Source organism: Podarcis gaigeae (genome assembly GCF_964106915.1).
Source record: "Podarcis gaigeae genome assembly, chromosome: 7".
NCBI classification, from domain to species: domain Eukaryota; kingdom Metazoa; phylum Chordata; class Lepidosauria; order Squamata; family Lacertidae; genus Podarcis; species Podarcis gaigeae.
The window spans coordinates 51438554-51460795 of NC_139683.1; the positions used below are offsets into that span (position 1 = coordinate 51438554).

At 42.1% G+C, this 22242-nt stretch overlaps 1 protein-coding gene across 4 annotated transcripts in view; it reads left to right on the forward strand.

Annotated features, from left to right (window-relative positions):
- CDH7 (cadherin 7) overlaps positions 1-22242 on the forward strand; it is a 122845-nt gene that overhangs the window by 63918 nt on the left and 36685 nt on the right. For all 4 annotated transcript variants that reach the window (XM_083746920.1, XM_083746921.1, XM_083746923.1 and 1 more), the window contains exon 4: positions 18651-18770. In XM_083746920.1, the coding sequence (XP_083603046.1) occupies positions 18651-18770 (120 nt within the window). The remainder of the gene's footprint in view (positions 1-18650; positions 18771-22242) is intronic.

Below are 22242 nucleotides of genomic sequence, written 5' to 3' on the forward strand. Positions count from 1 at the left end.
CCTGGTGCTATCAAATGATTAATGCAATCTAAAGCCCCTACTCTACCCATGTGGCTTTGCCGAGTGGTGGGGCCACTGCCACATCTGCAGTCTTGCAGCACATTGTGGCCATGGTGGAATATGGGGTGGGGTATGGGGAGGCAGTAAGACTGCTGTACTAGCCGGGAGCTGGCTTCACAATCACAGGCTTAATGCCATCATGTGGCAACAGTGAGACTGGCTCAAGATCCAACAAGTCCCAGATTAGCTCAGCCCTTTGCACTTCCTATATCAGGGCCTTCTGCTAACTCCCCATGGCTGGCATCCCACTACTGTCACTCTCACTCACATGTTTGGCAGGCAGAGTGACATTTGCATTATACTCTTTGCAGTGCGAGGTCATCTTGGCTAGGAGAGCTGGGTAAAGGGACACCTCATCTTGATCCAAATCCCACCCAACTCAGCTCAAGTGTCTTTTGGATTGCTCTGCTAACTATATAATGACACCGTCCACACAGAGAAAGACTAGTTTATTGTGGCATGAGCTTTCATAGCTAAGGTTCTACTTCATTTGATGCAGTTTTAGACCTAGGTAAGGGTAAAGGGATGCCTGACTGTTAGGTCCAGTCGCGAATGACTCTGGGGTTGTGGCGCTCATCTCGCTTTACCGGCCGAGGGAGCCAGTGTACAGCTTCCGGGTCATGTGGCCAGCATGACTAAGCTGCTTCTGGTGAACCAGAGGAGTGCACGGAAACGCCTTCCCACCAGAAAGGTCCTTATTTATCTACTTAAACTTGTTCACAGATGCCATTTGTTTATCTCAAGTCAACAGTCTCTTGGTGTTTTTGAGAATCCAGATTGTATCCAGACTTATTTCCCCTGGAAATGGCCATACATAAATAGCTTGGCTGTATCTTTGGGTATATTTATTCCCTTCATTGGTGTCCATCATTAGTCGTACACAGAGTAGAACCATTGAAGTGAATGGAACTAACTTAGTCATGTCTATTAAATTCAATGAGTCTACTCTGAATGACCAACACTGGGTACAATCTCTTGTGTTCATGTAACTGTGTTAGCAAGTAAGTCTTCCAGATTGCAGACTGAGAATATAAAAATACCACATCAGAACAAACAGTCTCCAGTTGCTGTGCACTGCTCTTGAAATCATTTGTCCCTGTAGCAACGTAAACGAGAGTGGTTTGAAACATGAGTCAGGGGCAGAGGGGAGACAAGTAAATCACTTTTACTGCAATATGATTTTACTAAAATGTAAGCATAAATATTATTGCTGAGTTGATAGCTGGCTGTTTTCCACAGTCCTTTAACACAATGTCAGTGAAGGAAAAAGGAGAGTAACCTCTGAAGGAAAGATGGAGATCAGTGTTTCTAGAGGGGGGAATCATGAGGGCAAGAAACAGAATTCTTAAAGCTGTTTCCAGCTGCACTCCATTAGAAGGCAAAAACTTGGATAATCCATTACTTTTAAGACCAAATGATTCCCCAACTTTACGAAGGCTATATATTTGAACAAAGAAAACCCCAATGCTGAGATCTCTCTCTCTGTGTGTGTGTCTCTCCAGTGGCCTCTCCTAGGGTTAGGAAAATTTGATAGAAGCACCACACTTTAGGTTGCCTTTGTATTAAATATATATTGTTCTTAAATCTCTGAGATTTTTGTGTGGATTTGTATTCCCCGAGTTCAGCAGGGGGCAGCATAGGAAAGTATCTTGCTCCTTCATCTTACCCCCTGAAGAGGACGGCTCTCCAGCTTTCAAACCTTTGTTATTTTTCTTCCCTTTTCCTATGCTGATCTTTTTTAACTCAGTGCTTTAATCCCCAAGCCACATTCTCAACAGCAGTGTTTTTGTCGAAACCCAGAAACATCTCTGAAATAAATATCATGAGGCCTCAAAGGTTTCATTGGGTTCCAAACACCCCCTTTTTTGCAAAATAAAAAATAAAAAAATGAGGTTAATGACTCCATGACCCTCCATACTGTCTGCCTGTTGCCAACATGATTGGAAGTGCCACCACACCTTATAAGATTCTCTACGTTTCCAACTATGGTCATTTAAGGTTTCTTGTGCTGTAGGAGGGCAACTAGCTACAATTCCCAAAGTTCCCTGGGAAGGATTGTTAAAGCACTCTGGGAATTGTAGTTCGGTGAGGAGAATAGTGCTTTCCTAACAACTCTTAGCACATTTAAGAAACTGCACAACCATGGGTTCTTAGAATATTTTTTTATAGCTTATGAAGCAGCATTCTTTAATAATAGGCATCGCTGAAACCTGGTGGGATAAGTCCCACGATTGGAATGTAATAATGGAGGGATACAATCTATTTCAGAGAAACAGACCAGACAAGAAAGGAGGAAGAGTGGCGTTATATGTCAGGGATGTGTATACCTGTGAAGAGATCCAAGACTTAGAACCTCAAAGCCAAAGTGAGAGCATTTGGGTCAAAATTAAGGGAGAGAAGAATAACAGTGACCTCATTGTGAGAGTTTACTATAGATCCCCAAGCCAAACGGAGGACATAGATGATGCCTTCCTGGAACAGATGGCCAAGCATGCAAAAGGAAGGGAGATAGTAGTAATGGGGGACTTCAATTACCTGGATATTTGTTGGATGTCAAACTCAGCCAAGAGCATAAGGTCAAACAGATTCCTCACTGGCCTTGCAGACAACTTCATTGTCCAGAAAGTGGGAGAAGCAACAAGAGGAACAGCCATTTTAGATCTGGTCCTAACCAATGTTGATGACCTGGTTATTGGGCTAGAAGTGGAAGGATCATTAGGCGCGAGTGAGCATGCTCTTCTGAAGTTTACTATACAGCGGAAAGGAGCAGCCAAGCATACTAGGACTCAATTTCTTGACTTTAAGAAAGCCGACTTCATAAAACTTAGGGAAGTGCTGGGTGAGATCCCATGGACAGTAAAACTAAAAGGAAAGGGAGTTCATGATGGCTGGGAGTTTGTTAAGAGGGAGATAGTAAAAGCACAACTTCAGGCAATACCAATGAGACGGAAACATGGAAGGTGCCTAAAGAAGCCAGGGTGGCTATCTAAAGAACTTTTAACTGAGTTAAGATTAAAAAAGGATGTGTACAAAAAATGGAAAAGGGGGAAAACCACCAAAGAGGAATTCAAACAAATAGCCAGCACGTGTAGACGCAAAGTCAGAAAAGCTAAAGCACAGAATGAACTCAGGCTTGCTAGAGAGGTTAAAAGCAACAAAAAAGGCTTTTATGGGTATGTTCGTAGCAAAAGGAAGAACAAAGAAACAGTGGGGTCACTCAGAGGAGAAGATGGTGAAATGCAAAGAGGGGACACAGAAAGGGCTGAACTGCTCAATGCCTTCTTTGCCTCAGTCTTCTCCAATAAAGAAAACAATGCCCGACCTGAAGAATTTGGAGCAAATGATTCAGCAGAGGAAACACAGCCCAGAATAACTACAGAGATAGTACAAGAATACTTGGCTAGTTTAGATGTATTCAAGTCTCCAGGGCCAGATGAACTGCATCCAAGAGTATTAATAGAACTGGCAGATGTGATCTCAGAACCACTGGCAGTCATCTTTGAGATTTCCTGGAGAACAGGCGAAGTCCCGGCAGACTGGAGGAGGGCAAATGTTGTCCCTATTTTCAAAAAGGGGAAAAGAGAGGACCCAAATAATTACCGCCCAGTCAGTCTGACATCAATACCAGGGAAGATTCTGGAGCAGATCATTAAGCAAACAGTCTGTAAGCACCTAGAAAGGAATGCTGTGATCACCAATAGTCAGCATGGATTTCTGAAAAATAAGTCATGTCAGACTAACCTGATCTCGTTTTTTGACAGAATTACAACCCTGGTAGATGAAGGGAACACAGTGGTTGTAGCCTACCTTGATTTCAGCAAGGCATTTGACAAGGTGCCTCATGATATTCTTGTAAAGAAGCTGGTAAAATGCGGACTTGACTATGCTACTACTCAGTGGATTTGTAACTGGCTGACTGACCGAACCCAAAGGGTGCTCATCAATGGTTCCTCTTCATCCTGGAGAAGAGTGACTAGTGGGGTGCCACAGGGATCTGTCTTGGGCCCGGTCTTATTCAACATCTTTATCAACGACTTGGATGATGGACTCAAGGGCATCCTGATCAAATTTGCAGATGACACCAAACTGGGAGGGGTGGCTAACACCCCAGAGGACAGGATCACACTTCAAAACGACCTTGACAGATTAGAGAACTGGGCCAAAACAAACAAGATGAATTTTGACAGGGAGAAATGTAAAGTATTGCACTTGGGCAAAAAATAAATAAAAAATGAGAGGCACAAATACAAGATGGGTGACACCTGGCTTGAGAGCAGTACATGTGAAAAGGATCTAGGAGTCTTGGTTGACCACAAACTTGACATGAGCCAACAGTGTGACGCGGCAGCTAAAAAAGCCAATGCAATTCTGGGCTGCATCAATAGGAGTATAGCATCTAGATCAAGGGAAGTAATAGTGCCACTGTATTCTGCTCTGGTCAGACCTCACCTGGAGTACTGTGTCCAGTTCTGGGCACCACAGTTCAAGAAGGACACTGACAAACTGGAACATGTCCAGAGGAGGGCAACCAAAATGGTCAAAGGCCTGGAAACGATGCCTTATGAGGAACAGCTAAGGGATCTGGGCATGTTTAGCCTGGAGAAGAGGAGGTTAAGGGGTGATATGATAGCCATGTTCAAATATATAAAAGGATGTCACATAGAGGAGGGAGAAAGGTTGTTCTTTGCTGCTCCAGAGAAGCGGACATGGAGCAATGGATCCAAACTACAAGAAAGAAGATTCCACCTAAACATTAGGAAGAACTTCCTGACAGTAAGAGCTGTTTGACAGTGGAATTTGCTGCCAAGGAGTGTGGTGGAGTCTCCTTCTTTGGAGGTCTTTAAACAGAGGCTTGACAACCATATGTCAGGAGTACTCTGATGGTGTTTTCTGCTTGGCAGGGGGTTGGACTCGATGGCCCTTGTGGTCTCTTCCAACTCTATGATTCTATGATTCTATGATTCTGCAATCAGATAGGTGTTTGATGGTCTTCCATTGCCATAAGCAAAACTGTGAATAGTTTTGTAAGTACCGCTTTGCCGTTTTGCCGGTGAGTCTTGGGGAGGACCGCTCCCGCTGGAAGCCCATTTTCCACCTTGGGCCTGGGGGCGGGCCCCATACTCCACCACAGCATATAAGGCTCCAAGGAGGCCTCGGGACATTGCTGCTGCTGCTGCTTTGCCGTGAGTTTGTGGGGAGGACCGCTCCCCCTGGAAGCCCATTCTCCACCTTGGGCCTGGGGGCGGGCCCCATACTCACCTCTGCAACCTATGGGGCTCCAGGGAGGCCTCGGGTGTGTGGGGTGGGGTGGGGTGGGTGTTTAGCTGGTTGTGGGAATATGTTTAATTTAATTATGTTGTGTTTGTAACTTTCTGTTTTTTATAGTTTTATTATTCTGTTAGTTTGTTTTTTGTATAGGTTTTAATTTGATTTTAACGGGAGGGGTCAGGGCTGCCTGGGAGTGGGTCCCAGCAAACAAAATGGCTGGGGCAGGTTCCACAGGGGGGGGGGCGTGTACTGGGACAACCGATCTCAGTGATCTTGGGTAGGAGGAGGAGTTACGCTAAGACCTGACCATGTCATTACCGAGGAAGCAGGCTTAGTCGTTGTCTGAGGACTATCCCTGCCTCCAGGTCTGGTCTGACCGGACGGATACTGGAATCAGCAAGGAATACCCACACGACCTGAAGGTGCTGCTGTGCAATGCCATGTTAATGATCCATAAAACCATTGTGATCCATGACTTGATCGTGGATGGAGGATTTGACCTGGCATGTGTGACAGAGACTTGGTTGGATGAAGCAGATGGGCCTGTCCTTGCCGCTGCTTGTCCACCAGGTCTCTCTTACGCACAACTCTTATGCAGTGATTTTTAGGAAGTCATTAGTTTGCACCAGGCATCCTATTGGAAAGACCCAGTTCTCTGAGTGCATGTTCTGGAAGTTGGGCAATAGGGGCAGTACAGATTCCTTTTGGTGTACCGACCTCCCCACTGCACCAAGGATTCCCTGTCCAAGCTGCTTCAGGTCGTGGCGGATGTTCTCCTGGAGACACCTAGTTTGGTTGTCCTAGGGGATTTTAACATCCATGCTCACTGGAACAAGACAGTTTGAGCATATTACATGGATCCTGGTTCAACTGCACTGGCTACCAATTAGATTCTGGGCCCAATTTTGACCTATAAAACCTTAAACGGCTCAGGACCGCAGTACCTCAAGGACCGCCTCTTTCCATATGAACCTACCTGGACCCTGAGATCATCTTCTGAGGCCCTTCTTCATGAGCCTCCTCCTCAAGAAGTCCAGAGGTGGCAACACAAGAATGGGCCTTCTCTGTAATGGCTCCCCATCTGTGGAATGCTCTCCCCAAGGAAGTTCACCTGCCATCTTCTTTATACACCTGTAGGCACCAGGCAAAAATGTGCCATTTTAACCAGGCCTTTGATTGATTTGATTGGCATCCTATGCCCTTTTAAAATGTGTTTTTTTTTGGGGGGGGGGTTTATTGACTTGTTGTTTTTTATTATGTATTTTGTAGTTTTATATTTTGATTTTATTCTGTGAACTGCCCTGAGACCTCCAGGTATAGGGCAGTATATTAATAATATCAATAATGTATTTAATAAATGTGGCCCTTTTTGCCCAACAGAGCCAGTGTGGTGTAGTGGTTAAGAGTGGTAGACTCGTAATCTGGTGAACCGGGTTCGCGTCTCCGCTCCTCCACATGCAGCTGCTGGGTGACCTTGGGCCAGTCACACTTCCCTGAAGTCTCTCAGCCTCACCCACCTCACAGAGTGTTTGTTGTGGGGGAGGAAGGGAAAGGAGAATGTTAGCTGCTTTGAGACTCCTTCAGGTAGTGATAAAGTGGGATATCAAATCCAAACTCCTCCTCCTCCTCTTCTTCTTCTCCTTCTTCTTCTCTTATTTTCATTGAGGGGAGGGATGAGAGTGCAGTGAGATATGATCTTCTCCTCTTTCTGGGAGTTGTTGACGCTCTTTCAAATCAATGAGGGAAGAGGCAGGCCTCAAGCTAGTGCAGTAAAGGTCATGTCTCTTATTCTAGTACAGCACAGATATTTCACTCAGGAATATCCTAAGCATATCTGCTAGAGGCTCAGCTCTTCTTCATTTGTGTTTGTGTGTGTTTGGCTCACTTCCTTGCATTTTCTCTTGCTCTTTGAAATAAATCAATATCTGAGACTGCCTTGTATGTTTGATCCTGTGCCAGTGAATGCTTAAGGCCTTGTGCCCTGTGGCTAACAACCGCACAGGCAATGTACTCTCCGAGCACCCAGGTAATCCTTGCATGATGCTAGCCATGGTGTTAAAGGCAGTTGTGCAGACTGAAGATTTTACACATGCAGGAACTGGGGTGGGAAGTCCTGTGGAGACAACCAAACATGTCACATTCAAAGTAAGTGTAAAGTAAAAGAAGCTTGACTCCTTCATAAACAATGTTTGAAAGTAGGTGGTAATTAAGCCATTTGGACAAAAGCCCCTATGTAGCTTCTTGTATAATCCTAGCAGATGTCTTTGTTTTGGAGAATGAATAGAACTTGAAATCAGTGGGCTTTTCAGAGAAGATTCATTTAAGCTGTGTGGTGCAGCTAGATGGAAGTTACTTTTATAGATAATTGGAGACACATCCTTTCCCTGATTTATGATGCTAACAGTTTACTATGGTTATATATGGCAGACTACTTTATTAGTTCTGTCGCACATACAAGTTATTCCTTCACAGTGTATATTCTTGTTCAGATGGTAAAACAGAGGGAAATTAATTCCTGTACAAAGGAGCAGCAAAAGGTGTATAAATCACCAGAAAATAAGGTTTAAGTGGGATTATATGTGGTGCATGGGCCTTGTATACTACGGCAAATTAAATCTACTTCAAGCTTCTTGGAATGGTATATTTAAATGCCTTTGGGGTTACCAGTGGAGTTATATTTAATACTGCATTAATATTGGATTAAGGATTTAGTACCATGAACTGCTTGTGTGGCATTTATCTTACATAGTCACATTGATTCATAGTTTATTTATAAGACACGGTTTCTAATTAAACATCTACAGCATTTATGAAATATTAAGGTGAAACAAAGTATCTACCTCCTATTTTGTTTAAAATTATATCCATGGCAAGGATTTTATTAATTAGCCATTAAGCATAGCAAAAATAATTTTCAGCCAAAATAAATTATGAAAGCATGAAAACTACCAATCTGATAGAGATGATTACTAAATTCTCCCCAGTTTTTTGGTCCAGATTTTCTGATCTTGTTTGCAGCATGGCAGCAGTGCATTAGCAATCCACTATTCTTCCATTTAAAAATAAACAATTCTATCTGTAAAGACTGCTGTGCATGCACAGTTTGCCTTATATTCTTTTTCATCATGTCTCTCTCTTTCCCCTTCCCCCTTCCACATTCCAAGTTCTCAATGTACCTAAATATCTTTGCAAATTAATTAAATACTAGACAAAGCTTTCTGGGTCATCTTGGATTGATCACATTCTCTCAACCTAAACTCTACCTCACAGGGTTGATGTGAGAATAAAAGTGGGGGTCACTATGCATGCCCTGAACTCTTTGGAGGAAGGTTGCAGTGATGTATTAGAATATAATAATGTGTGTTAAAGAAATGCTGATGGAATGTTATGTATGTTTCCATCACCATATATGTGCACTGTGGTTCATTAATCCAAACAGATTCTGGTGTAACCCTGACACCAAAAAAGACAGAAATGAACAGATGGAACTGAAAGCTGAGACAAAATGCATGTATGTTTGTTCTGGAATTAATTTTTGATTTTATCCCATGTAAAATAAGCAACAAGATAGATTGGAATGGTTAGAATGGTGACTGAATGAGTCTTGACCTTGACTGAATCAGGGTGACCTTTATCAGAAGAAAGAAGTATGGGTATATGTGCCAACCTATCATTCTTGATCCTTCAGCAGCTTTTTTTTTTTTTTTTTTTTTTGGAGATACCGTTGACTATAGCATCCTCCTGAACTGACTCAGTGAAAGAGATAATGGGCACTGTTTTACAGTGGTTCAAGTCCTATCTCTGGGGTTGGTTTCAGGTAAGATCATCTTTTGGCTCCATAGCTCTTGTGGCTATTTAACATCTAGTTGCAGCCTTCGTTATTATGAGATTTGGGGTGAACTGTCATCAGTATACTGTAACATCTGCACATCTCTGTAGTGTCTAAATCAGGAGAGGCCTTGGAAGCCTTGGGCCACTGCCTGGACTTGGTGATAGGCTGGATGAGGGTCAAGTCTGAATCTAGGCAAGATGAAGGTTCTGTGGGTGAGAGAGTCAGTTGTCATCTTTGGATGGTGGTGTACTTCCCATGTACTCCCATGAAGCAGCTGGTTTGTACGTTAGGGTGCTCCTGGATCTATCCCTGTCACTAGAACTCCAGGTGACCTTAGTAGCTAGAAGTGCCTGTTGACCAGCTTCAAATGATAAACAGCTATGGTTGTTTCTGGACTGGGATAGACTGACTACTGTCATCCATGCAATTGTAATCTCAATATTGGATTATTGCCATTCACACTATATGGGACAGGCCCTAAGGTTGTTCCAAAAGCTGCAGCTACTGCAAAATGCAGAGTCTTTGACAACTCACTGGGACAGCAAATTGCTACCATGTTACACCACTGCTGAAAGCATTTCACTGGCTGCCAATTAGCTTCAAGGCTAAATCCAAGGCACTGAGTTAGCTAAAGGATTACCTAAAAGATTGTCTCACCCCTTATATACCCACCTGATTACTGTGCTCTGCAGGACAGAGCCTCCCACAGTCATTATCTCACCAGAATGTCCATTCCATAGATTGTCAGAATTTGGCCGTTAGTGTGGCAGTAGCTACCCTTTGGAACTCCTTCCCATGACATATCAGACGAGCACCAATTCTATTGTCTTTTGGGGGCCTGTTGAATGTTTTCTTTTCTTTTTAGCAAGCCTTTGAAGTGGAGATTCTTATCCCAGTCTGCGTTGGATTTGAAATTATTTTTTTATATGTTTTAAATTGTTAAATCACCTTGGTATGTTTCACAGAAAGCCACTCATAAAGGAGATAAATAAGATATGCAATATCTACAATCACAAATATACATTTTGTGTAAGCATGGTGATTGGCCATGAGATAACTTTTCCATGATGAAGAGTCAGCACTTGGATACAACTAAGAGAAAATTAAGTATGCTTAAGTACCACTTCACTCAATATGCCAGCAAGTTTAGAAAACTCAGCAGTGGCCAGAGGATTGGAGAAGATCAGTCTACATCCCAATCCCAAAGGAGGGCAGTGCCAAAGAATGCTCTAACTACTGCACAATTGCACTCATTTCATATGCTAGCAAGGTTATGCTTAAAATTCTACAAGGAAGGCTCAAGCAGTATGTGGACCAAGAACTCCCAGAAGTGCAAGCTGGATTTTGAAGGGACAGAGGAACCAGAGACCAAATTGCAAACATGCGCTGGATTATGGAGAAAGCCAGATAGTTCCAGAGAAACATCTACTTCTGCTTCATTGACTATGCAAAAGCCTTTGACTGTGTCGACTACAGCAAACTATGGCAAGTTCTTAAAGAAATGGGAGTGCCTGATCACCTTATCTGTCTCCTGAGAAATCTCTATGTGCGACAAGAAGCTACAGTTAGAACTAAATACAGAACAACTGATTGGTTCAAAATTGGGAAAGGAGTACAACTAGGCTGTATATTGTCTCCCTGCTTATTTAACTTATATGCAGAATTCATCATGAGAAAGGCTGGGCTGGATGAATCCCAAGCCGGAATTAAGATTGCCGGAAGAAATATCAACAACCTCAGATATGCAGATGACACAACCTTGATGGCAGAAAGTGAGGAGGAATTAAAGAACCTTTTAATGAGGGTGAAAGAGGAGAGTGCAAAATATGGTCTGAAGCTCAACATCAAAAAAACTAAGATCATGGCCACTGGTCCGATCACCTCCTGGCAAATAGAAGGGGAAGAAATGGAGGCAGTGAGAGATTTTACTTTCTTGGGCTCCATGATCACTGCAGATGGTGACAGCAGTCACGAAATTAAAAGACGGCTGCTTCTTGGGAGAAAAGCAATGACAAACCTAGACAGCATCTTAAAAAGCATAGATATCACCTTGCCAACAAATGTCTGTATAGTTAAAGCTATGGTTTTCCCAGTAGTGATGTATGGAAGTGAGAGCTGGACCATAAAGAAGGCTGATTGCTGAAGAACTGATGCTGGAGGAGACTCTTGAGAGTCCCATGGACTGCAAGAAGATCAAACCTTTCCATTCTTAAGGAAATCAGTCCTGAGTGCTCACTGGAAGGACAGATCCTGAATCTGAGGCTCCAATACTTTGGCCACCTCATGAGAAGAGAAGACTCCCTGGAAAAGACCATGATGTTGGGAAAGATGGAGGGCACAAGGAGAAGGGGACGACAGAGGATGAGATGGTTGGACAGTGTTCTCGAAGCTACCAGCATGAGTTTGATCAAACTGCGGGAGGCAGTGGAAGACAGGAGTGCCTGGCGTGCTCTGGTCCATGGGGTCACGAAGAGTTGGACACGATTAAAGGCCTAAACAACAAGTACCGCTTCAGTTATTAAAATGACAAACAGCCATGACTAACTGTGGCTTCCCAAACTTAACTGTACGTAACTTGGAGGCTGGCCCATTAGGGCAAACAAGACACTTTCCCACCAACTTAAGTCTGCTCTTAGCCAACCCCCAGCTGTCTGCCTTCCTGCATAACAGCCAGTTTAGCAGGGTGGAAGTGTCTGTCAGCTTCCAGTTCCTTTGTCTTGTTGTTACCCATTTACAATTCAGCATGGAGGACAATAGGGATAAAAGTAGAATTAGTTGGCTCTGCCTCTCATTGGCTCTTATTCTTCCTGTCACTAGCTCTGGCTCCACCTACTGCTGGCCCCCTTGCCTTTGACCCTACCACTTCCAATGTACAACTATCATATGTGACAATTTATCCCTGTGTATAAGTGATTTCTGTACAAAAAAACAATGTTTGATGACTGCCTCACCTTCAGTAAATATGTATGTTGGTTTCTGTATGTGTGGATAACATGCTGAAGTTCACTTCTTATTCAGTGCTCCACTGAAGTGGTATGTCAACTACAAGTTTTTAAATAGAACCAAACCACTTCATGCATGTGATAAATTCATGCTTCTGAACCATGTAAAAATACTGAGGGCTGGGGAGTAAAAATATAAGGTTCTACCTTCTTCTTTTCTACAATGCCAAAAAAGGATGGTGAGCCACATCCCAGGTTTTTTTTTTTTTAATAATAATAATAATAATAATAATAATGCAGAATAGGTTGTTGACAGCACAATCGTATGCATATTGACACAGAAATACGCCTCATTGAGTTCAGTGGCATTCAGTGGTAAGTGTTTATAGGATTGCAGCCTTAGCCCTTTACGTGATAAGCTCACATGAACTGCTCAGTTAAAGACATAGAAAGGGTCCATAAAAGGTAAAGGGGCCCCTAACCATTAGGTCTAGTCGTGACCGACTCTAGGGTTACGGCGCTCATCACGCTTTATTGGCCGAGGGAGCCAGCGTGCAGCTTCTGGGTCATGTGGCCAGCATGACTAAGCCGCTTCTGGCGAACCAGAGCAGCGCACGGAAACGCCGTTTACCTTCCTGTCAGAGCGGTACCTATTTATCTATTTGCACTTTGACATGCTTTCGTACTGCTAGGTTGGCAGGAGCAGGGACTGAGCAACGGGAGCTCACCCCGTCGCGGGGATTCGAGCCGCCAACCTTCTGATTGGCAAGTCCTAGGCTCTGTGGTTTAACCCACAGCGCCACCCACGTTCCTTTCGAGAAAGGGTGCATAGTTTGTGTCAATTCTCACATTATGCAAATTGTGACTTTGCAACACATTTTTTAAAAAAATCAGTGGAAAAGTTATGCGTCAGTGATGGTGCTTCTCTGAAGGAGAGGGAGGGATGTATCTGGCCCACATCTGTGCAGAATCACATAGAAGAGAAGAATGTGCAGAGAGTTATGTTGCGGAGCTGGTTCAGCTTTCCCCTAACTTTGCTGTTGTAATGACACAAGGGGAATGTGTGTGTGTTTTCCAATGAATGACGGAACGACCCATCAATTAGTATCATGCTTATTGCAAATGTGGGCATTGCTTTGTGATTGACACAAGGGCCAGCCAATTAACACTGTGCAAAACTCACTTCTCACAGTGGAAAATAATCTGTCACAGCCCAGGGAAAGGATATTGATATGTGCAGGGATTTCTGTAGTAGGCTTATTGTCGAATGTATGTATATATCCTTTGCTATATGCTTTGTTTAGAGTTGTCTATATTAGGAATATTAATAGTTGTTTGTGCTGCTTATTTTGTGTTGTGTGTGTGCATGTGAATAGTTTGGATTTACTGATTGTTCATGACCAACTAATCTAGGATTCCAAATTAATCTGGTTCAGTAGTATTGAACCAGTGTTTTAGCACTGGCTAAAACAAGACCTGATGAATTTTGCAACAGTTGCTTGGCATGCTGTGAGCAATGGTGCACAAGCATATTTCTACTCCTCCGAGACAGAGTGGAAAAGCAAAGTAATATAGTCTCCCTGCACTGAGTTGTGTGTTTTGACTTCCTAACAAGTGTGCAGACCTACACACTTCATCGTGGAGGGTGATCCAGAAGTATCACCTTTCTAAAATAGCTTCTCTTCCTGCACACACTTCCATGTTATAGTCTTCTCTCATACTTGTTCCACCTCAGAATGCATTTGGGAAGATTGCTGATCAAAAGCATTTCCCCTCCATGTGATATGCAGACACATACAAATCAGTATGGAGTGGTCTGCTCATGTGACCTTGGCATAATATCACTGCAACTGGATTATTGTGAGAAGGTAAAATGAAGGTTGCAAGGTTGCCTGTTGAAAGTATAGTAAACATGATAGTGGAAAATAGCACTGGTGAGAGACAAATGAGCTGTTTAGGCATTGAAACTCTTCATTTCCTAACCACTTATCAACTCAGAAGTAAGTTCCATTGAATTCCTATACTTATGTACCTGAGACTTGCAGCCTGAATCTCTTACTCTGTTTTTACTTGTTATAACTTATTTTTTGTCTGTGTTATGTTAATGCTTATTGTAGTCTTTGTAGACTTTGATCTGATAATCTCTGATGTGGTAAATCCCCTGGTAGAAAGGTGCTATAGGAATGCATATAGGAAGGTGCTATAGGAATGCAGGATGGTGCTTCTTCCTACAGCAAGAATGGTGAACTGGGGGCCCTACGGATTTGTTAGTTGGCATCAAACAGTTTCCACAAGGCCATAGGTTCCCCATCCCTGGCCTTTAGCAATGTCTGTGGCTCTTTTCAAATTCTGCATGCTGTGAAATATAGGTCACCACTCATGACAAGAATTGAAAGCTGCTGAGCAAGAATAGCTTGATGATCCTTCAAGAAGAGCATCAGAGAAGGGAATAGGCTGGGCTAGTTTACTCCTTTCCCCTGCCTTCCCCCTTGCTGCCCATCCTACAGCATTTGATCATTCTTCTGGGGACATTTTGTGTTCCAGTTTCCCTTGTATATGTGGGAGCAACTTTTCTATGAACAACTCCTACATAGCTGGGGGAAAAACCCCAATGTTTAAATGAGCCAGTCATTGGGTAGGGCCTGATTGCGAATATTTTCCACATTTCAGCACCTTCCTCTGGCTTACTGCTGAATCTGTTGGACAGCGCCATACAATTTCCCTTTCCCCTCTTGCCGTTGTACTCAAATCCTGCTTGCTTGTTTCCTACCGGCATCTGATTGGCCACTATTAGAATAGGATGCTGGACTTAGATGGGCCATTGGCCTCATCCAGTAGGCTCTTCTTATGTTCCCTTGTGTCTAGAAGAGGTTCACTCAAGACCTCCCCAAGCATTGCACTTGTTTTAGATTTACATTTAAATCATCACCTTCCACATTTTCTGTGTAGAAAATCCATATTTCCCACACGTATCACACAAAGAGGTTTGGGCAATCAAAAGATATTTTAGTAACTCCATTTTTTTATTTGACCCCTGGAGTTTAGCAACTGTACTGGCTTCATCCATAATATTGTCTGCAAGAGAAACACCTGGCATTAGCAAGCCAGCAGGATTTACAAGCCACCCCTAGTGGGCTTACAGAAACTGTCATTGCAGTTATGTATGATTCTGTGGTTCCCTTAAGAATGATCAGCAGTAAACATAGAGCTTACTACGGGAGGAATTTGTAAGGATTGTTGTCAGTAACTGCAGGTCTTGAGAGTTCAGTTAGCACTTCCTGGAGAGATTGTACATTTCAACATGACAACACTGGTATTCAAAAGAATGAATTGAATGAGCTTTAGTAGCTTCACAGTATAGAGCCCCTTACCATGATCACTACAGAGAATATAGCAAATAAATAGATCCAGTTTAAAAAGTCACAATTTTGCTGGCTTAGATAGATTTGCATTTTCTTGTCCAGTTCCCAGAATGGGAGAGTTCCAAGCCAAAATAGTAATAATAAAGTATTACATGCTATCACTGCTTTTTAGAATAAATAAATATATAAACTTTCATTGGGGACACTCTGGATATGTTCTGATGTACCCACTCTTAGATCTTTTAAAGAGGTGTTTTCTATCAGAGGGGAGAAACATTCTGCATATACAAAAAAAGAGGACCTTATATCCTTACCCCACCCCTTTTTAAAGAAGTTAGATCATCTTGTAAAGGAACAAACATTTTGTACATGTTTAAAGGCTAGGGTCTTTGGGAAGGGACACTCTGGAAATGCTCAGAATAAATCAAACTTGAGTACTCAGAGGTACTTAAACTGCCAGCATAACATGAGAGTGCATTTGATATTGCTAAGTTTGGGACTCGTTGCATATTATGCACACTCTGGAGAAAAGCATGTTTGCCAGTGCTCATTGGGAGATGTTTTTTGTCACATTGTTATAAATCTTTGCACTTATTTCAAAATAATTTTCACACAAGTTTTGAACACAGGTCATACCAGGGAATTGCTGCTATTCTTCGGAACTTCAGTAGTGCTTCCCTCTGATGTGCTCTGAATTCTTCAGGTGTTCTGTATAATCTTAGGACCCCAATGACGTGGGATCTGTGCACCTCAAGGACCACCTCTTTCTGTAGATTCCTCTCCACAAACTACAGTCAACGTCTGAAACCCTGCTCCATATCCCTTGATGGCAGGAGCTTGACTGGCAAAAACCAGGGCCAGATCTTTTGTCTTGTGGCATGCCTTACCAATTGAGGAGTGTTACCAGATTGCTTTATTTTTGCTGGTGCATGTCACCGTTTCAATGGCTTTTTTGGGTCTTGTTATAGGGGCTTCGCTTTGATGTCCATATTTGTCACGTGCAGGGGGAAGTGCTTTGGATTGCAAAACACCTTGAATGTCTTTGAAAACTAGGCAGGGTGAACATTTTAACAACAACAACAACAACACCGCAGTAGCGGATGTCAATAAATAAGGCGTCACCCTCTCCTTGAGAAACACATATTCCTCAGATCAAGGTCATTCAGCAAGTTCTTCCCTTCAGAGCTGAGCTTTCCTCATTCCCATTCCCCATTTTCTTTGAAAGAGGAAAAAGCATCATGTACTTCCTGTGCTGCTGGCAGTGATAAGAGCCTTGCTAGTGAAGTTAATACAATTAGACACATTTGCACAATAAAGCATAAGCAGTCCTGGCTACTTACTAAATTATATTGTGAGCAGTCCATTAATTAGAGAATCAGACCAGGACATGACTTTCATAAACTTGTTAAATTGGCTTAGAGCTACACCCATTATGAAGTTTTAATATCCTATTTAGTATCCTATTTAAATAGGTGTACAATTCTTTGGATTTCAGAATCTTTAAGGCATTTGGAATGAAGGTAAGGGCTTCAGAATGAAGCCTGTGCTAATTTGTGTTGAGATGGGGAACCATGGTTTCTGTGGATTAGCTGTTCTTTCATTGTAGACTGATTTGGGATATTTGACCAAGTACTTGACCTTAAAGGAGGCAATGATTACTTTATTTTCCTGAGGCTTATCTTTAAAAACAAACAAACAATTTTTATTGCTTTTTAAACAAATAGAATAAGCATTAAATATTTATCCAGTAGTACAGCTAATGGTGTTTGTTTTATCCATTGTCTCTAGACTTCCATTTAAACATTCAGCATTCAAACATATTACTTTAATGTAACCTTGCCACCTAGAATATTGAGCAGACCCCCTTCTTTAACTTTGTTAATGAGCAAAATCAGAGGAATACTTTATTGGTCACTGTGACCATTTTTACCCATCCCCACCCCCCAAACCTGGAAACACTACTGCATTACATGACCAAAAACCATGGAAAATTCTTACCGAAAAGTCTGCATGCATAAGTTAATGTGATTTGTCGAAATCTACACACATATGGGAATACTTTTATTGAACATTGTACATGTGCTGGCGTATGCAATTACGTTTATAGTGTAATATATGAGGAAGCCCTTATTAAGCAAGAAAACTAGATACAACAATTTCCAAATGTAAGAGCTTTTTTATGTTTTCCAATTTCATTACTCACCAAAGGGCAGTGAAAGTATATTTTTATTATAAACTTAACATTTTTTATTATTATTAACGATTTACTGCTTCAGATTAGGCATATGGGTTTTCAGAGAGAACAAAACCTCCTTTTTCTGCTTGGTATGAAAGATCAATATTGTGTTTAGAATGACAACTCTCTGGTTCCCTTCTAGAAAAATTCACAGCCGTACCTTTATAATGAAGCTGGTAGCACAAGTCAATTTCTGAGTGAATAAATGTTTACATAGTGAATTACTTCTAGTCAAGGATTGCCTTGTTTGTAATCTCATCAGAGAGGCCAAAGGTTAAGTGTTCACAGCAAATTAACAACCACCTCACTCCAGTCATGGTCTGGGGCAAGTCACCTTGACACACAGGTGACTTGAGGAAAGCTTTTTCATGCCATCCTGTTCTCATCTCCCTGTGGAGTCATGGAGCACCGAGATCATTAAAAGTCGATCAAATCAGCACTTTTAGCAGAGGGTGGAAAAAAATTTAACGGCAAGAAAATAGGTTTAAAGGCTTATTAAAAGCTCAGCGCCTCTCTATTTTTAGAGGATCAACCGTTTCTGGGGGGTAGCAGAAGTCATTTAAATTGCAGCTACCATTTTACATCAGAAGCCCCTTTACTTTTAATGACCCTCATGCAAGTCCTGCCAGTGATGACTGAATTCACTGGGTTGCCTTGGCAGGCGGCTGAGGCACATTTTCTATAGCAACAAATGGAAGAAATAATCTAATCCCATCACTACCATTTCTTACATAAATGGGGAACTTATGGCTCTTGAGTTGTTGCTGAACTAAAACTGTCAACATCCCTGAATCTTAGCCATACTGGGAGTTGAAGTCTGTTACCAAGGCTTTTCCTCCCCCAGCCAGAATGTCATTCTAAGAGAATGAGGGAGATGTTCATGGTGAGTTCCAGCACCTCTTTTTCTATAAAAATAGCACTAATTATTACTCCTCTGAACATTTTCACAGGAACCTCCGTGGTACAAGTAACAGCTACTGATGCCGATGACCCTACATATGGAAACAGTGCCAGAGTGGTCTACAGCATTCTTCAAGGACAGCCTTATTTTTCTGTGGAACCAAAGACAGGTAAATGCTCTTACACTTCCCATATCTACAGCTTTTATCAGGGAAAACTGAAAAGAACCTCCAGAGTTCTCTGACAGAGGTCACTCTATTTGACTATCACTATAATCCCATGATGCAGGAAAGTAGGGCTGCCCATGTTCACCTTGTGAATGAATGCATGAATGAAACTTTATTTGCATCAGCCATCGGCGATAGCAACAAAAAACATTGTGATATACACAGAACAAAATAAAAAGTCAATTATATAAAACACAGTTTAGGGTCCTGAATTAGCAGTCAAATAGTGGACCTTATTCTGATTGCCCCAGCTAGAAACCTTGCAACTTTTGCAGTCATCTGCTCCTCTGGCTCCACGAAAGCCAGCGTGGTGTAGTGGTTAAGAGTGGTGGACTTGTAATCTGGTGAACCGGGTTCACTTCCCCGCTCCTCAACATGAGGCTGCTGGGTGACCTTGGGCTAGTCACACTTCTCTGAAGTCTCTCAACCTCACTCACCTCACAGAGTGTTTGTTGTGGGGGAGGAAGGGAAATGAGATTGTTAGCCGCTTTGAGACTCCTTAGGGTAGTGATAAAGTGGGATATCAAAATCTAAACTCTTCTTGATCTGCCAGGAGAAATGACACTGTGGCAGTGGCTGGGTGACCCAAAATGGTCAATAAAAGAGGCATGATAATCTCAATCCTCAAGTCTTTGTAAAGAGTGCATGTGAGGACGGTATGCGCCACTGATTCAGTGCTACCATCTCCGCAGGGACATATGCGTTTTTTGTGTGGAATCTGTTGGAATCGTCCCTCAAATACAGCCAAATTATTATTATTCTCATTGCGAGAAGTGAGGTTACAGGTTAATATTTAACACTGTATTGTTTTTAACACTTGATTGGGAGCCGTCCAGAGTGGCTGAAGAAACTCAGCCAGATGGGCGGGGTATAAATAATAATAAATAATAATAATAATAATAATAATAATAATAATAATAATAATATTATTATTATTATTATTATTATTATTATTATTATTATTATTACCTTGTGTTCACCTTGTGTGCTCCCTCTGCCCCACTTTGTCCCCTCCGCAAGCCTATTCATGGTCATGGTTGCAGTTCATGGAGAGAGTTTGCATGTGCTTGGCAGACTGCCTTGCTGCAGATGTGTCCCCAACCCCATGAGAAAGGGCTGTCATAGGGGCAAACAGGGCAAGCATGCAGGGCCTGCTGTCCAGCATCCTGCAGTTTGAATCATCTGAGCATGGACATCCGAATAAAGCTTAACTGAACTCCAGATTGCAGTCAAAGGCTGTCATCTAGTAAAGCTGTCTGTGGATAAGTAGACACATAAATGGCTGTGAAGGCTAAATGGGACCGAAATGGAAGAGTATTTTTTTATTATTTGTTGACTATGGCTATTTGGAAAATACATATCACCCAATTAAACATGGTCTCTGGGTGGTTCACAATTATTATTACTTAAAAAAACCACAACCGGTCAGATACAATCAAAACTTTTTTTAAAAAAAATCAATAGGAAGGAACTATATCAGCTAAGGATCAGTGTAAAATCAGCATGAAGCCATCATGAGGCAACATAAAATCAATAAGAAGGGGGGGACACCCAGCATCTTTGAATATCAGATGCAGGAGTTAAACAGCAGGGAATTATCATCATGTCCTTACTTCCAAAGTTATCTTCCTGGCCATTGTTGGAAATGGAGTGCTAAACTCAATAGACATTAGGCTGATTTGGTAAAACAATTCTTATCCTCTAATGCAGGCTTTGCCTGTGGATACATTTGGAAACCTGAGAAACTGTGGCAAGCAACCTTGCAGCTGCACAAACCACATATTCACTCACTCTCTCTCTACATACACACACACACACACACACACACACACACACACAAAATCCAGTCCCCAGCTGTGACCTTCCCCACACTCAAAGTCAAAACAACTGTGCCACAGTTAAGTTTGAAAAAGATTTGTCTACAACTGGAGGCTTCTTTTAAGCCTGATTGCAGCCGTGGAGCTGGGAGATACAGGGTGCTGCAGTCATTGGGGTGGGTAAGTCCAGTTGAGGTCAATGGGATTTACTTCCAGGTAAATACGTATAGCGGGACACAGGTGGCGCTGTGGGTTAAACCACAGAGCCTAGGACTTGCTGATCAGAACGTTGGTGGTTCAAATCCCCAAGCCGGGGTGAGCTCCCGTTGCTGAGTCCCTGCTCCTGCCAACCTAGCAGTTCGAAAGCACGTCAAAGTGCAAGTAGATAAATAGGTACCGCTCCGGCGGGAAGGTAAACAGTGTTTCCATGTGCTGCTCTGGTTTGCCAGAAGTGGCTTAGTCATGGTGGCCACATGACCCAGAAGCTGTACGCCGGCTCCCTCGGCCAATAAAGCAAGATGAGCGCCACAACCCCAGAGTCAGCCACGACTGGACCTAATGGTCAGGGGTCCCTTTACCTTTACCTAAGTGTGTATAGGATTTCAGCCTTAAAATGCAGTCTACTTTTATTCTGAAAAGTAAGTCTCCTTGGGTCTACTGGGACTCACTGCCAGGTATGTGTAAGATTGTAGCCTTTATCTTGAGGAAGAAGCCACTGGTCATTTTAAAACTACCTTGTCTCTTTTGGCATGAGAGCTGTTGCAGAGTGGGAGGGAATCAAAGTTCTCACTGTGATTGTGCCTCTCTTTCCCAATTGACATGCATGGACCGTATATTTGGATATGTGGAATTTATAGTCTAGATTTTATTAGATGTGTGTTACTGCAAAACAGTATGGGGGTTTTAATGTTCTTACTTATGTTCTTATTTCCACATCCCTGAAATGTGTTTGGTTTTTGTAATAACAAGTATATATTTGAAACATGTAAATACTTGAAATTATTTGTATTCATCTCTACCTTTTCCCCCCATTGTGATCTCATCCATTTCCCTAGCTTTATTTATCTGCACTCCAGCAGGTTTCCTGAGACTTTTTTTTTTAATCTTCCAAATATTCTAAGAAGATGGGTTTGGGTTTTTTATGTCTTATCTTTGTGAAGAGTTGTTTGCACTTCAGAGTTAGAGTTTGCATGGTACAGTTTTCAGAGGAAATTTCCTACATTCAGAATACTGTCCAGTATTATTATTATTATTATTATTATTATTATTATTATTATTATTACCTTTATAGTCAATGTACAACCTGTGTACAATGAAATTAACAATGAAATTAAAATGTGGCAATGTTTATGATTATCTCTTAAGTAAAATATCTCCCTTAGTCATTGTGCCAATTTTGAGCACTCTGGAACCTCTTCCTTACAAATATTCACCTGTGCAAAATGAGTAAGTGTAGGGTTCTCTGATCATACAGACAATCAATCATGTGGAAATAGCCCTCTGTGCATACCACTATATGTACAGGGGCTTGCTGCAAAGATAATGAATGTGCACCCATCAGTGGTGGAACCTGTCACTTCTATGTTGTTCCCTTCCGC